We start from the raw sequence: 15,717 nt of genomic DNA, 5'->3' as shown, positions 1-15,717 counted from the left end.
AAATGCATACCTGTATACTAGCTGTGTATAATATGGTGTTAGCACTCACCACTACTGGGGTGTGGAGTCTTAGTCAGTCCCTCACCTGGGATTTTCTGAAAATCACGGCTCTGACTACTGATTCAGGATGCTTCTGTTCTGGGCTATCAATCTGAGACGTCTGTAAGGACTAATTCAAGAGATGCTAAACAACTTCTAAAAAAAAGCCCCCAGACAGGCCTGTATTGGGTATGTCAGTCATCCCTAACAAAAATATCTTCTTGCTATTGAAGCTTTAGAAAAAGCCCAACATTTGAGCTCCTCCAAGACTTCCACATACTATAGGCTGAAATGAGCAGGCAGCAAATCTCTTGCAGACCACAGGCCCCAGAAGAATGAAAACACAACAAAATGCAAACTATAACGTAAAGTAAATTGCACTTGAACAGAAATTTGCTTCTTATCAAATAAAGCTTCATACTTATTTGGGAAAGCTACATGGAGGATGGTAAAAAAGATTCTTGTCTCCTAGCTTTCTCTTGCACCTTCAAGCTCAAGCTACCCATGAGCCCACGAGGGCACAAAGCTGCTTCAGCATGAGATATTCCCACTGAGATCAGGAGCACGGAGTAGGATTTGAGATTAACACAGGCAGAGCTGTTGCAGGGAGCTCCTGCCACACAATTGTCAGGCAGTCCTTGGGCACAGGCCCATCTTTTTATTCTCTGTAAAGCACCATGTATAGCTAGCTACAGCACAGTCTGTGCTAGTGTCTTGGCAGTGAGATCCTCTCTCTTACCACCTACAGAATGACAACAAGACAACTAAGAGATAAGCAACATCAAACTGAGAAACCAGAACTAAAGCAAATGAGCATCCAAAGCCAGCTGGGAGCTTGCTTGCAGCCAAGCCCCCTGCTTGTTCCGACAGCATAAGGTAGCAACAGGCCCACTGCAGAAATGGGGAGTTCAATGCTGTCTTTTAGTGACAGGATGGCAAGCTGGTTATACAAAGCAGAATCACTTCCCAAGCTCGGCTGTAAACAAGAATGTGGGCACTGCTCAGCAAGGTGGCCTCTGAACCACGCAGGAGGTTGTCACCCTTCCTGTGGAGTTACCTGCTGCCCAGCAAACCTATTTGAGGCCAGCCCAGGGGGCACTTGTGCCTCAGGCACGCTGTGAGGAAGTGTTCTGCTGCAGGAACAGGGCGGTACTGTTTTCTGTAGATCCCACGTGTTATGCTTCGTGCCATGCTACTGCACAGCTTCACGTGGTAGAAATGCAGTTTCCATGGAGCAACAATAGTTGGGCACTGTTTTGGGTGAAGTCCATAGTACTTTGCATTTACACAGCCCCTACTCTTCCATTAGCCCATGACAAAACCTCTGCAAGGCAACACACACGTGCAGTGACAATCCCAAGTCAAGAAATAGACAACATCACTGATACCCTTCTTCCCAATATTTAAAAAACTAACTTGAATAAAACACCAGTCTAAATCAGAAGGCACATAAATAATAAATATATCAAAACCAGGTATGTACTTGCTAAAAAACTACATGAGTACATGAGGTCTGATAATTAGAAGAAGCCTAATAAAGATAAGAGCCAGAAAATTACACATAAATATAAGTGCTAATTTAAACAACTGTCAGTTATTGAAGACTTCAATGCAACACAAACATGCAGTCGCTCTCTTGACAAAACCATTTTTACAGCAAGCTGATCAAAAGGCTAAAAAGTTCCTCCAATCCACAAATACGTCTTAAGGCTTAGCAGTGCCACTGTACAACAGTCTGTACAAACGGGAGAAAAAATGCTTCTGTCCTGTGTACAATACAAAATACTCTTCCCACAGGCTCATGCGCTGTGATTTTGGAGCACCTCTCCTATGAAGAAAGGCTGAGAGAGCTGGGGATGTTCAGCCTGGAGGAGAAGGCTCTGGGGAGACCTCACTGCAATCTCAAGTCCTCGACTCCAATACAAATTCAGTTGCGCCCAAGCCCAGCGCATGCCTAAATGCGCTCCTCTGGTCAGTCTCTCATTGCTGTCCATGTCTTCTCGAGTTCATCCTTTCACCTACTGTTCTTTGTATCCATTAACTCAACCATTTCTGCTGTGATACCCACAAATCAAATCTGTTACTGGTTTGGCAAGAAGCGTGCCAAAGCAGCTTTTCCAGTAAGTCTGTTCTATCAGTTAAAACAGCTTTTCCAGGGAGTCTGTTCTATCAGTTCCTCTTGCCACCCACATCCCGTCCCACTAACAGTCCAAACTGGTCCATCAAACCCTGGCTGTGAGCGCTCTGTCAAATCACCAGTTATTATTAACTTTTGTTGTTTTGTGTGGGCTGGACACCCCCATCCTCTACACTACAAGAAACCACACAAAACACCAAAGACCCAGTTCCCAAGCTCTGTCTCTTTGCTAACTATCAGCTTGATGACACAAAAACATTTGTCTTATAGATACAGACACTAAAGAGTCAAAGCTACAACAAATTTGGCTAATAAAAGACTCTCTGCATGAACCAACAAGTCCGTAACCTCTCCAGGCTGCATACACATTGCGGGAATTTTGCTGGTCAACAGACATCAGCCTCACCTGCTTTCCACCTGCTGCTGCAGTTCCTGCACTTTCTTGCAGATGTCCCCTGCTACCGCGTACGTCTTGCCAACTTTGGTGAACAGCGCAGCGACCTTGTCAGTCCGCAGGAAGCCAGCAGCCCTGCGCTTCAGCATGTGCAGGAGACATGCTTCCACAACACCTGTAAGAAAGGGAAGGAGATAAATTCATGGGTACTCCTGTCCTTCAGTCTTCTGCTTGGTGACTGCCGTCCGCTAACGCCCACTGGCCAGGTGTGGAGACAAAAGAACAGGGAGATGCAGAGAGAGACAGACAGACTAGATCTCAAAATCAGATGATGCAAGTATATACCTCATCTGCAACAATAAGCACCTTGTAAGTTACAGGCAGTGGAAGAATTCCTGATTCTACTGAAAATGAACCCTGAAAACTAACCCAAGTCCCAGGCAAGACTAAATGGCATGTGGAAACACCACCTGCATGTAGCTAGCCTAGAAGCTCCAGCAGCTGAAGGACTACAGGATGTGTCTGTAATGAGCAGCATTAGTAGAGATGTCCCCTTGATTTTCAGCACTGCTACCCCACTGCTTCACTTTGCAAGACTGAGCAACTACCTGCTGAATGAATACACAAATAAGAGAAGCATTTATGAGGTATTAATAACTTCACATTTTGTGTCTTATAACTCTGGAAAAAAAAAAAATCTCTACTTGGCTTCCTGCTAACACATCCCTACTACACAAATTAACCTAATGTGTGTTCTGAAAACACTACCATTTGCTCTTAAAGTGCTGAAAACAGCATTAGAAAAGCACCTGGGAAATGCGTTGTGGGATAACAATGACACTATTTTGCTTTCAACTTTGGAGGCAGATATGTCTTTAAGCTAAGCAGCAATGGATAAATCTGACAGAAGGTAAACTTTCCATGGGAATCCCTGATTTGCCTGTGGAAGAGCCAGTAGAATTAAATACTGATGGTTTGTGGATTTTAGATTGTAGCCCAGGAGAAGCAACAACCAAAAACCCACTGGGAATTGGTGTGGCAACAAAGCAACAGCGCAAATGGTCTCAGCTCCTGCAGAGCCCCGCTCTGCATCTTGTAGGAAACGCACTCGGATTGCATCTCACGAGGCTCCTGAGCAGCACGCCTGACCCTGCTCCCACACGGCTGTACCGCCCAAGCCAAAGCGCTGCCTCAGAAGACAACCACCCCTTTGCTTTTGCACCCCTGCCACGTGCAAAAGCTAAAGAGCAGCACTATTCCGCAAAAGAAAGGCCAGGAGCCACGGGCACATCCCTGCCTGGCCCCTCGCAGCATCAGCTTATGCCAGGAAACATCTGCTGCAATCACAGGCCGTCCGTAGGTGGCAGAGGCGCTGCCTGTCTGCCTGCAGCCTTACAAGCGGGAGCCCAGCGCTGACGCCATCCCTGCAAGCACGGCTGCTCCTGCTCGGATGCAGGGGGAGCATCTGTGCACCTCATCCAGAAGCTGCAGCGGGGGCGGGCGCGTTTGGCTGCCCACAGGTTGTGCGAGGCCAGGCAGAGCTGCACGGGGAGAACAAAGAGCGATGACAGCACGGGGATGTTCACAGCACAGCCCCAGATCCTGTCTAGCAACCATCACAAAGACTCTTAACTCGGCTGCTGTTTTGCTCTGTCTTTCAATTAGAAATGAAGAAAATATAAGAAGAAAAGCAGCCTTCCGGATGCCTGAAGCAACGCACTAATAATTGGTACCAAATCTGAAATGAAGCAACCTGCCTTTAAAAATAACTGCAGAGCGGCGCATTGCTGTTGCTTAGGAAACAGGCTCCCTTCCCACCTTCGCTGTATTTTTTTCTTTCTTTCTTTAAAACAATAAAATATTGATGAAGCAAATTTAGTGAAAAGCATAGCAGGCACAGCTTTAATTATTCACAAACACTGCAGCTGCCATGGAGGGCATTTCCACAGCGACTGCCCCTAAAGCTCCAATATTTAATTATTCCATCATGACATTTCTCATCACAAGGACTTGGCATAACATCAGTACCTGACGGACTGCAACACACACGTAGTGGCTACTTGCAAGGGGAAAGACACTGGTATTCACCCCTGGAAATCCTCAAAATATGTGTTCCACGGGATGAGAGATTAACGCAGCACGTCCAGCTTTATGTGTAAGGTACCCTAAGATCTGGGTTTAGGTTTTAGTCCCAGCTGTAACTTGTGTCACCTTCCAGTCGCTTCATTCGCCTCTACTTCACCACTGGACTGAGGCTAACACTACTATCCTCAACTTTTCTCACAGAGCTCCTCTATGCAAAGGAATTATTGCAGAATAGCTAATTGAATTTGATTTCACACCAGACTTAATGTGCATTGGGTTTCAAACACAGTGGCTTTTATCCAGCTAAGGACAGAGATGTAAGGAGGAGAGAGAAGAGGCAGGAGATGCCAGATGCGTTCCTATTCCAACGCCTGGGCAGAGGAGCAGGTGACGGATGTCACCTCTTCAGTGCAGGGCAGCAGAAAGGCGCCCCTAACACAGCAAGCTGCACAAGAGCTGCACAGCACGTCGGGGGGCAGCCGCCTGGAAGATTCAAGGCCTTTTTGTCTTCTGCGTGCCCAGCGGCAGATGCTCTTATCTCACTGCCCTGCACCTCGTCAGCATCGCCCACAACAGCAGCATGCGTGCACATGCTCCACTTACCTTGTCTCTTTTTTTCCCCCCTTTTTTTAAACCTACCACAAAAACTAGATCTCCGTTTTCTAAACAGTGGATTGAATCAGTAAAAGCACACTTTCTACAGGGAAATACATCAGCAATTACAAACTCTTCTTCCTGGAAACCTCCATGCCTCTCCTTCTCTGCGCAGAAAGGCCTCCAAAGTCCGCTGCTCTGCACTTAGGCTGCTTATGCCTCTTGCATTCTGTTAACCTGTAAGAGAATTAGCTTGTTTCTCGACCACCTCTTGGATTTACATCAATTCTCCACAGCATGCTCTTGACATTCATTTTGTAGGCTTGTGGGAATAGGTGAAAACAAACAGAACTCATTTACCTTGCATGTAATACACCCCCTTCTATTGTTACGCTGGACAGTGTCAGAAACGACAAATTTTAACTGAAGACACAAAAGGGCATGGTGTGCACAAACACTCCCCTTCCTCACTTGCACAGTGCCTCAGCATACATTTTCAACCAGCTGCAATTAATGCAGATTATATATTGCACCCACACTCAGACACACGTGAACCCAACCACCATCCAATGGAGACAACGCCAAAAACGCATGGAGGAGCTGGGCCAGGGAAATCTTGACAGGACTGTTTTGGGAGAAGAAAGCTGGAGGGTTAGGTAAATCAGGTTTCTGCAAGTTTGCTACCTTTCCTTATTTATTAAGAAATCAGAAAAAGGTAATCGTCCTGCAGTTGCAAAGTGCAGAGCACAGAGATTGCTGCCTGCAAATATAACACAGAGAACATTTTAGGGGGTATAGTTGGAAGAACCTTTCCTTATTTTAAAGAAAATGAGCCATTTTTCCCTTTCTGGAATCTACTAGTCTTGAAAGACATAACAAGAGATGAAGGCTTAGCTGTTTCTGGGGGACCTGGTAAAATCACAAAGACACCATCAGGCAGTTTTGCATACAAACAGGTAGCTTCTACACACACACACACATGCTTTAATTTATTTGTCTGCACGCACATGCGTAAATAACTGTTGTAGGCTTTCAAAGCACAGCATAATGCAATCTCCAGCCTGCCTACTGTCGCTGTAGCTACGATATGTACAAGCAAAAACTGACTACAGAAGAACACAGCTACCCATTATGTGCCCACTGGAGGAGCAGCACTGTGCTTGGAAGAAAATCAACACGGCTCAGGTAATTCTTTTCTATCATTCAGCTGACAGCAGCCATCTCAAAATTCATTAACTTCAGCCAATTTTGAGGAACATCCCCCGCAGTATCCACTGCTGAATTTAATTAAGTGCAGATATGTTATTGATTTACAACAAAAATAATCTCTGTCCCCAACAGCTTTAATGAACGTCACATTTTTATGACTTCAGCAGGGATATTTCTCGCAGGGTCAGACCGACAACTTCGCTTTTCTCCTTTTTTGCCTCTATCAAAATCTCGGCAAGAGTTAATGGACCGAGTAATAAGAGAGCTCTAGGGGTGGGTTTGGAAGGGTGGTAAGCAGAGAAAAGGCCTGTGGAAGGATCATTTATGGGATTTATTTAGCAGATGAGATTTTCCTGAGGAAGAAACACCACAGCTAAATGCCTTGTTTTCATGGAAACTGGGTACAGGGAATAGAATCCATGAGGCTCAAGAAAATAAGAACAAGAGAAAAGAGGAGGATGACAAGCAATAAGATGCTCACGATCTCCAGCCGCTCTTGCTGTACCTAACTCATCACAGATCTGCCCAGCTTGAAGCCAATCTCACCCCCAAGTTACAGCATGCCACGTCACTGAGAAGTGCGTGCAGAGCAGGTGAGACACCCAGAGGTACCGCGTTCTGACCAAGAAGTGACTGCAGAGGAGATACCCAAATATGCTCCTTTGTCCCACGGGTTCTGCTTTGTGCATTTTAAAGAAGAGGGGAAAACAGTATCGTATGTGCTTAAGTCTCAATCCCCTTTTAACATCCTGTTAAAAAGAAACAAATTGCTTCATAGAACAGAAAAAAAGGTAAGATTACAGTAAGCAAAGTTCAGTTAAATATTTTCTTTATAATTCCAACCTCAAGATAATGCCTCAGTAGTTATGTACAATCCCTGCTTTATTACCGGGCATTCCTTGATGTGGACAAGCATCAGAGTTATCTGTGCTGATGTGTCGCTTCCATTCCTGATGTACTCCTCCAACACTCTCTTTCAGCATACATCCATTTTTCATTTCACCACAAGGTTTTGGCAACTGAAGCTTGCAGCTTCTCTGCAAGTCTGGTACATTTTAACGCTCTTATTTACAGCAGCCCCATCATGGTTACACTGGAACAACACCAGCACTGCTGACAGAGAGATTTAGCAAGGCAGTTAGAGGCACTCTTTCTGCTGTAGCTCATTCTGGCTGCTCAGCTGAGAAGTCACGATGCCTGATGTTAGGCCAATCGTGTGGGCATAAATATGTTTTCATATTTAATTTCATTTTCCTTTCAAGCTGCAAAAGGTGGACTTTTAAAAACACTTTTTATTACTTTTATTAGCAGCACCTGTGCAATAAACCCCAAGGGAGGTATCTGAATGGACAGTCCTCAGTTCTAAAGATAACTCTGGCTAGGACACATCAGGGCTGGAATTTGGTGACCAGTCCTCTTTAAAATCTCGAGCACTAAGTTTCAAGAACCTCAATACTCTTCTGAAAATGGAAGTGTTTCCATTAAACACTATTACGGGCAAATCAAAATAACTGAGGTTTCTCTAAATAATTGAATATGATCCAATTTGATGGCCCATGACTAACATAAAATGTTTAGCAGAGTGCTGTAAAAAGCATAAGAAATCATATTTCACTTCTCAAGCTAAAAGCACGTGCAGTTTAAAAAATGATTGCTAATATTCACTCTTTTCTCCCCTTCTGTAACACTCTGCTCGTTACTTATAAGTAACCTTTTGGGCACAATCAAAAAGCTTTCAAATTTGTGTGAAACAGTATTTGCCTCCCATCAATTATGATAATCTCTGGCACTCTCTTTGGGCTAATGTGTTTATGAAGTGAGGTAGAACCTCTGTAAACTATTTCATAGGCATTATTCATCACTGAAAATGTTCCATTTGTTTTCCAAATAGGAACAGAAATACAGGAAAGCTCGTATTTTGTTTACAAGAGACCTGCATTTCCATAGCTGATTAACTGCACTTTCTAAAATACCAGCACCAAGGATAGAAAGCTAAAAGCATGAAAATAATAAAACGTCCATTTGGACAATGGTTATTTACATCTATTTCTATGTACATTACATCTCTGCAAGCTAAGAAAAAAAGAAAGAGGGGCAACAGATCTCTTAATTTTTTGTCAGACCCCAGGAATATGATGCTATTTAGAAGCCTTGAGACAATTTCCTATAAACCCCAAAGCATAAAGCATCTGTTCCTAATGGAACTGATTTTCAGAGGAACTGCAAACCTGCGACTCCAACTGAACTGTCTGGGAACAGCTTGTGGTGCACACAGACACGCAGGACAGTTCAAAAATGAGGTCCAGGCAAGCTCCAAATCAATTTCCTGTTCCTTTCGTGGAACATCTGCTAATAATTTGTTGCCATGCTTTGAAGAGGAGGCAGAGAAAGGGTTTCTCTCAGGAATTTATTTCTCACCTTAAAAATGAACAAAGAAAGGTTTCCCACATTGCTACTTTCCATGATTTTACTGCAAGTTTGTGGATATTTGATGTTCTTCTAAAAGCTTTAATATCTTGCAGAATATCGCTGGATAAGGATTTCTGCATAAGAACTTATTTAAGAATGCATTTCTATTCCTCAGTTGATTCTATTTTCCTGTCGTAACCTTTAATCCAGTCCTGTAACTTAGGGCCATGAAGGAAAATATTTCTGACTCATGATTTTTCATTACTCGGGGCTGGCAATCATGACGCTTGGTGACTCTGATAATTGCTCGGATTTCAGGTCCTGAACGAGAAAAAGCAGAACACAAGCTCCAGCATCATAGAGTCATTGGTTCCTAATTAGATCTTCTCTTTCAAACACAATTAACTTTGTGCAAAATGGGATAACAAGTCATCATAAAGCTAATGAAGAAAACAGTCCCACAACTAACTGCATTTGTGTTGTTAACCCTTAGGCATGTTACCAGCCTGGGCTCCCAACTAGCACCGCAGGCCCCCCGCAGCTCAGGCACGCTGCTAACCCCGAGCCACCCCAGGCTCCCGGCCCGGAGCAGTCACCAGCCACGCTTGTGTTCAAAGGCCTCCTGCTCTGCCTTTGCCACCTTTGACAGAGACATTCTGCGGGATTTCAATTAAAACTACTTGATTGCATTCCTGCAACCATTTGCAGACCCTGAAACTTAAGCACTTAACCAATCTCAGCCTGAGCGTCTGGCGGTGTGCTCCAGAAGATGCAGCCTCCCAGCTGCTGCCCTGCTGGCTGCCACCAACCTCCTGTACCTGGTTAAAGCTGGGAAGTAACTGTGAAAAGGTTTGATAAGAAGTCCCTCTGAAATAAAAGTGAGAGGACTTCGTGCCTCACAGCCCCCAGCCCGCCACGCAGGCAGCAGGTCACGGAGCACACGATGCCCTGCCTGGGAACACCGGGGGTGCACTGACACGCACACGGGTTAAAGACGGTGCCTCAGCGTTGCTGTGCCCGAAGGGCAGCACTAACACCAGCCAAGTACTTCACAGAAGAAGCCATTTTCATTCTCGTCAGTCTGGAGCCCAGATCTGATGTAACACAACCTGTCCAGAGTCCAAAACAGATATTCTGGTCTTGCTGCACCGAAGCATACACAGGGAACCTGGACGAGGTACTGCACACCTCAGAGAAATTATCCTGAGAAGTACCACAACATTTACCTATCGGCTGGGTGTTCCGCTATGGACCTGGAGGTCACCCCCACAATAAAACAGCTTCTCACTGCAGTGCACTGAACAGAGCTTGCTTTGTGCATCTCCTTCTCCATTATCACATGGGAAGAAGAGAAGAAATTTGGCTGCTACAAAAATAAATAAATAAATAAATAAATAAATAAATAAAGACACTTAATACTCATAATGCTTTAAGAAGGAATATCATAAGGAACGAGGGGGCCACTTTGGGAAGCTGTGCAGTGGCATTACACTGCCTGCTTTGGCTCCAGGGTCAACTAGACATGCGACAAGCACAGCCACCAGGGATGTGAGTGCTGCAGCTGTCACCTCTCCTGCAGCGCAGGGAGCTCCAAAGGACAGCGGGCACCAAGCACCACGGGAGAAAAGGAACGGAGAGCGGCAGTGACCTAGTGATAAGCCTGTCCAGTCCCCAGCACAGTTCCCGTGCAAACCCCAAAAGGTCCCAGAGGAGGTCTGGTGCCACAGCTGCATGGGACAGCAGGGGAACGCCCCCCCCACTCTTGTCTCCATTCGCATCCCAAGGACCACGTCGCAGAGGCTCACACGATGCAAATGTGCAACCCTCACAGAGGGTCTGAAGGAAGCCTCAGCACAGCGTTCAGGACCGCTCTACAGCTCAAAATCAGAGCTGGCCTTTGCAATTCAACCGCATGGGAATTCTGCACTTTTTAATTAATGGGTTTAATTACTGGTGGCAGAGTTATTATTCAGGCCAAAAATATGCTTTTCATGCTGCTCAACCCTTCTCTGATTCAATTAAAAATCTCACTGAAGACGCAAGTCCTGCATGCCTTGCAGTCACCACGTTACCTTTTCTACTCGTGCACTGCTAACCTCCCTCCACAGCGCAGCAGCTACATTCACTGGGACAAGCAGGGACACTGGATTTACACCTACACAACACACATGTTGACTCTGGTACACCTCAGCTCTTGGTAACCCACCTGATGTTTATGGCTATTATGTCACAGTATGAGAATTAACAATTAATTCACTTAATACATTCAAAATATTTACTTTGAGAGAACAAACTACCAAGACTTATTTTAAACCACGTAAGAACACCTTTAAATTATAAACCAGGTAACGCATAAATACATTCAATAAACAATAATTTAATTACAACTCAATTCAAAGTTCACATCTCCTTTAAAACAAATATGAAGTCAATGTTAAACATTTTGTACAATGCCAGTTCTTGGCAGCATCCCTGCTACACTGAAGTATTAATTACACCAAGCAGAGCGATACAGTTAACTTCACTGAGGAAGTATTGTCTGCTCAAAGTTTGTTTTGAGCTGGAGCAGTTATCAATTTACCTTAAAAACCAAGGCACATTTACTACATTTAATTACTATTATTACAGGAGCAATATAATTTCTGGCTACATAACCCATTCATGAAGCATCAAGTACACACCGTTCACACAGATTGCTTTCAGTCTTTTCCAGCCGCAGGCTCCCCCTGCCCCTTTCTTTTTCCTCCTTCACCAAATAACGCACACAAATGCAGCACAGCGTTTGTGCAGTCGGGGCAGTTATTGCAGCTCTGCAGACGCAGTAAACAAGCAAAACACGAAGTGCTTTAAACAAACACCACAACGATAACGGAGCAGAGGCCAGGGCAATAAACCTCCCTTTATCTACTAGTCAGATAGGTGATTTAGCTGTAAAGCAGCCCGGCTCTCACACCCGCCTCAGAGTTGGGGCTGCTGTGCTGCACGGGGGCCTGGCGCTCACCCAGGGCGGCAGGGAGCTCGGCCAGGCAGGCGGCACCGCTCAGCACCGCGTGCGCCCACACCTCTGCGCTCGCTGCAGGCACAGCAGGGAGCTTCTGCGCTGCCCTGCCCTGCCGCACAGGGTGCTGACCAGACCTCGGCTCCAGAAGTCACTTTCCAAATTTGTCAAGTTCACTGGAGAAAAAGAACAAAAGGCTGCTGCTGTCCAGCCTCTTTCCAAGGCTCCAGTTAGACTTAGTACAGGCGTCTCATGCTCCTCGCAAGAAGTCACAGCATCCTGAACTACAGGAGGAATTTACGAAGAGAAATACTGGAACTGAACATTGGGACTGATTCATAACAACAAGAAAACAGCACTATTTGAAAATAACGCAATTTTCAGGAAGAAGCTGAAGATTTTCCAATAAGTTAGGTATCTATCTCAATCAGTTTAAATTAAATTGAGTTAGTCTTCAAATCTCTTATTTCCTTCAAAAATCCTAAACTAATATAATTCATCCTATAAAACAATAACAACAACAATACAAAACCCACACATTCTTTATGATTTAATACAGCAATAAAACTGGGAAAATAGAGTGAAGAAAGAAAACCAGAAGAGTTAACACTACCTATATAAAGTCACAGAAAAAAAATATCACTTTCTAGACACTTACAAAGTTCTGCTTTTAAGTCACAGAGTTTTACTTCTTTTTTTTTTTTTCTTTTGACAAGATAAGGCAGTCTTGTCAAGCACAATTTCACCTTCCAGAAAGTCTTCTGTACAATTTTTCTTTGTGAGTTTATTTATTTATTAATGAGAGGAGAAAATGAGAGTATATATTAAAAGCCGAGCTAATGACACATCTTGACTGGATACAGTATAAAAGAGACCACTTGGAGGAAACAGCCCTGTGAGATTCACATCAGCTACATGCTCTCAAAGGGAACATGATCAACATTCAGGCAACCTTGTCTTTGGATTCATTCACAAATAAGAAATGTTTTCTGTATGAAACTGATTTAAACAGATTTCTTATTCTTTGCTTCCAGCAGCCTGTTGCTGTCAGAACTAAAGACAGGCAACCATGCAGAATAAGACTTAGAGCTGTGGGTAGCTCACAGACAAACGCGGTAAGTGCAATGTGCTGAACTGGAAAGCCCAGCTTGCCGGTTACTGGTAAACACACATCCCATAGCTACAGCGATAGATACAAGAAAAGCTTCTTTTTTCTTCCCTCCTTCCCGCGGAAATGTAAAGCTGGGAAGGGCTTGTGCTTCAGGTGACAACGCGGCCAGCTACAAATCCTTTAGGGCAGCTCGTGCAGGGCAGGGTGCAGGAGGAGAGGAGCAGTGTTTGTCCCTGGCCTGCAGGGATGGCACTCGGCTGAACAAGTCACAGACCACACGTAACACGATGTCAGCTGCCATCGCCAAGGCAACGGCACCAGACAACCCAAGCTGAAAACATCCACATCCAGATCCTAACAGAAACGCCTGTCCACAAAAAATGTAAAAATTGAAACAGAGCCTGCATCAGCTCATTGCGCTTCTGACTGACAGCACAGCACGGGAGAAATTCAACCACGAGCAACCTGCTGCCCGTGTTAATGAATAAACAGTAATTTGGGAAGATGGAAAGTGCAAGTTGTTTTCTCCTCTCACACAGGGCAGTTGCTGAAAGCTTGAGCAAAACGGGCATAACAGCACCCAACCATTCCATGGGTAAGCAGGCTCCAACATCAGAGGGGAAGGTTGTTCAACATCCCAGCTCCAAGCTGAGAAATGGTCAAAAAAGCTTATGCAAAGCCCGTTTCAATATGCACAAATCCACAGAACCGCTATCTAAAATCCTGATCTTGTGCTCCTTTTCCCCTAAACATCCGTGATAGCTACTGGGAATTCTGCTTGAGCAAGGTGCTCGAGGCTTGTCTGTACCAATCTCCACATGTGCTGTAAATCACACACGGCACAGCCCAGCATGGTTTGCCGTAGCCAAAACACAAACAGTTGCCATAACAGCAGCGTATCTGAAGCAGTCGAGCAATAAACCATCAATTTAGCTCGCTCTGCAGCTGCACTGCTTCTGAGACACAGATTGAGCCCCTGCCTCCAAACGTATTGAAAAAGGCCTGAAAATGAAGATCTGTGCAAGGTCATCTGATCCCCAGCTGCCCTCAGAAGACTGAAGCACACCTGCTGCAGAGGGATTAAAGGATTCCCTGTCCTTACAAACCCGTGTGTACTGTAACAAAGACAGACTTGAGGACATGGGAAAAGTGGCACTCACTATTTAAGTCCTAGTGGTACCTTTAGCCATTTAGGATCTAGGAGAGCTAGGAAATTTTCAGATACTGGTGCAAACAGGCCCTGAAAATCAACTACACCCTGTATTTAAGTGGCTCTTGCTAAACTCAGCCTTGCCGAGAGTAAAATGATTCACAAGAACTCTAAATTTATAACAAAGATTCACTGAAAATGACTCATGTACTGAGCCAATCTAATTTTAAACAAAGGGAAAAACCTCCTGAAGCACACAAAACTGGAATGGGGGAAGAGAACTGCACAAACAAAGAACCCCAGCCAGGAGCAGTTGGCCAAACCTACTGGGAACAGCCTGTCCATTCAACTAGCCAAAGTGACGGCGGCAGATTCAGCTTCACCTACTTCTCTTTAAAGTTAATTAAGTCGTACGCTCAAAGCAGCAACCTTTCTGCAGGTTGGAATACTTCCTTAGGACAGGTAGGACTGCTAGGCAATAGTAAGGCAGCTGATGGAGAGTTCTAAGTTCTTCAGACCCTACCAAATTGAGAACGCAAACGGAGTCACGGCAGGAGAGAGAGAGAAGTATTAAGATTTTACAGCATTCCTAATTTTGGACAACCAGATTCTAACAGAAATAGCTGCCACCCCAGTACCCCTTACGTCAGCATTGCAGCACATCTTACAGGCTGTAATTTCAAAGAGAGAACAGACACACAGCACTAAGAGCAATCCAGAACAAACAGGCAGCCTGCAGCAAGGACACGGAACAGGGGTTTCTTCACCTGCTCCTATCTCAGGACCATTTCCCTGAGTTACTCCTTCTCCTCTCTATAATATAAACACACAGCAGATTACAGGAAAATACTTAACATAATGGCAGATGCAAAACACTGTATATGCAGAGCACATATATGACAAAGAATATGGTCATTCATGTAGTAAATCTGGGATTTCTTGTTTCAAACAGAATTGATACAAGAGCCTATATTTGCCAAGTTCTTCATGCATCCAGGAAAGCCCCGAGCAAGTGTGAAATACTGATGAACGGTATCAACAGAAAAAGGTCACTGTTCTCAGAATTCTGTGTTCAGTAGTGCGTCAACACTTACTGCTCTAAACAATCCACCTATCTTCAAAGCCAAATCTAACTTCCACTCTTCTTAACCCCTCCACTGCCATTAACATATAACCGGGTATGTTTGGCTGCAATTGCTCCGTTCTGTGCAACCCAGAAGTGTTTAGATGATGGCTATTCTCCAATTATTCTTAAGCATCGCTCTGAGTTAGGTCTTTGATTTGAAGCATGAGGAGAAAGCAGCCAAGAGTTCACAGATGAACATGCCTCTAGCTTTCATAGCTTTAATTCTCAGTGATACCTTTTTGTGGTATTTTTCCACACACTGAAGTCAGATGGATAGTGTTAAGTTTTTATTGGCCCCAGTAAATAATGGGCTGGATTACAGAAGCGTAGGACCAACATTCAACGGTTCCTTTTCAGGCACCTGAACAAAGTGACTAAGTCTCCAAAGGAGTACTTGGTATGAACTCCTGGGAGCTGGCCCCTACTGAGAATCCTGCATCGGAGCATTCTTTATCCACCAGCCCA

The 15,717-nt window shown here is 44.6% G+C and overlaps 1 protein-coding gene across 3 annotated transcripts in view; it reads right to left on the bottom strand.

Moving 5' to 3' along the window:
* Positions 1-15,717, bottom strand: part of SGSM2 (small G protein signaling modulator 2) — a 49,147-nt gene that overhangs the window by 26,624 nt on the left and 6,806 nt on the right. For all 3 annotated transcript variants that reach the window (XM_084299877.1, XM_084299878.1, XM_084299879.1), the window contains exon 3: positions 2,583-2,745. In XM_084299877.1, the coding sequence (XP_084156003.1) occupies positions 2,583-2,745 (163 nt within the window). The remainder of the gene's footprint in view (positions 1-2,582; positions 2,746-15,717) is intronic.

Source organism: Netta rufina (genome assembly GCF_964035555.1).
Source record: "Netta rufina genome assembly, chromosome: 21".
NCBI lineage: Eukaryota > Metazoa > Chordata > Aves > Anseriformes > Anatidae > Netta > Netta rufina.
This window is presented reverse-complemented; position numbering and strand designations above follow the sequence as displayed.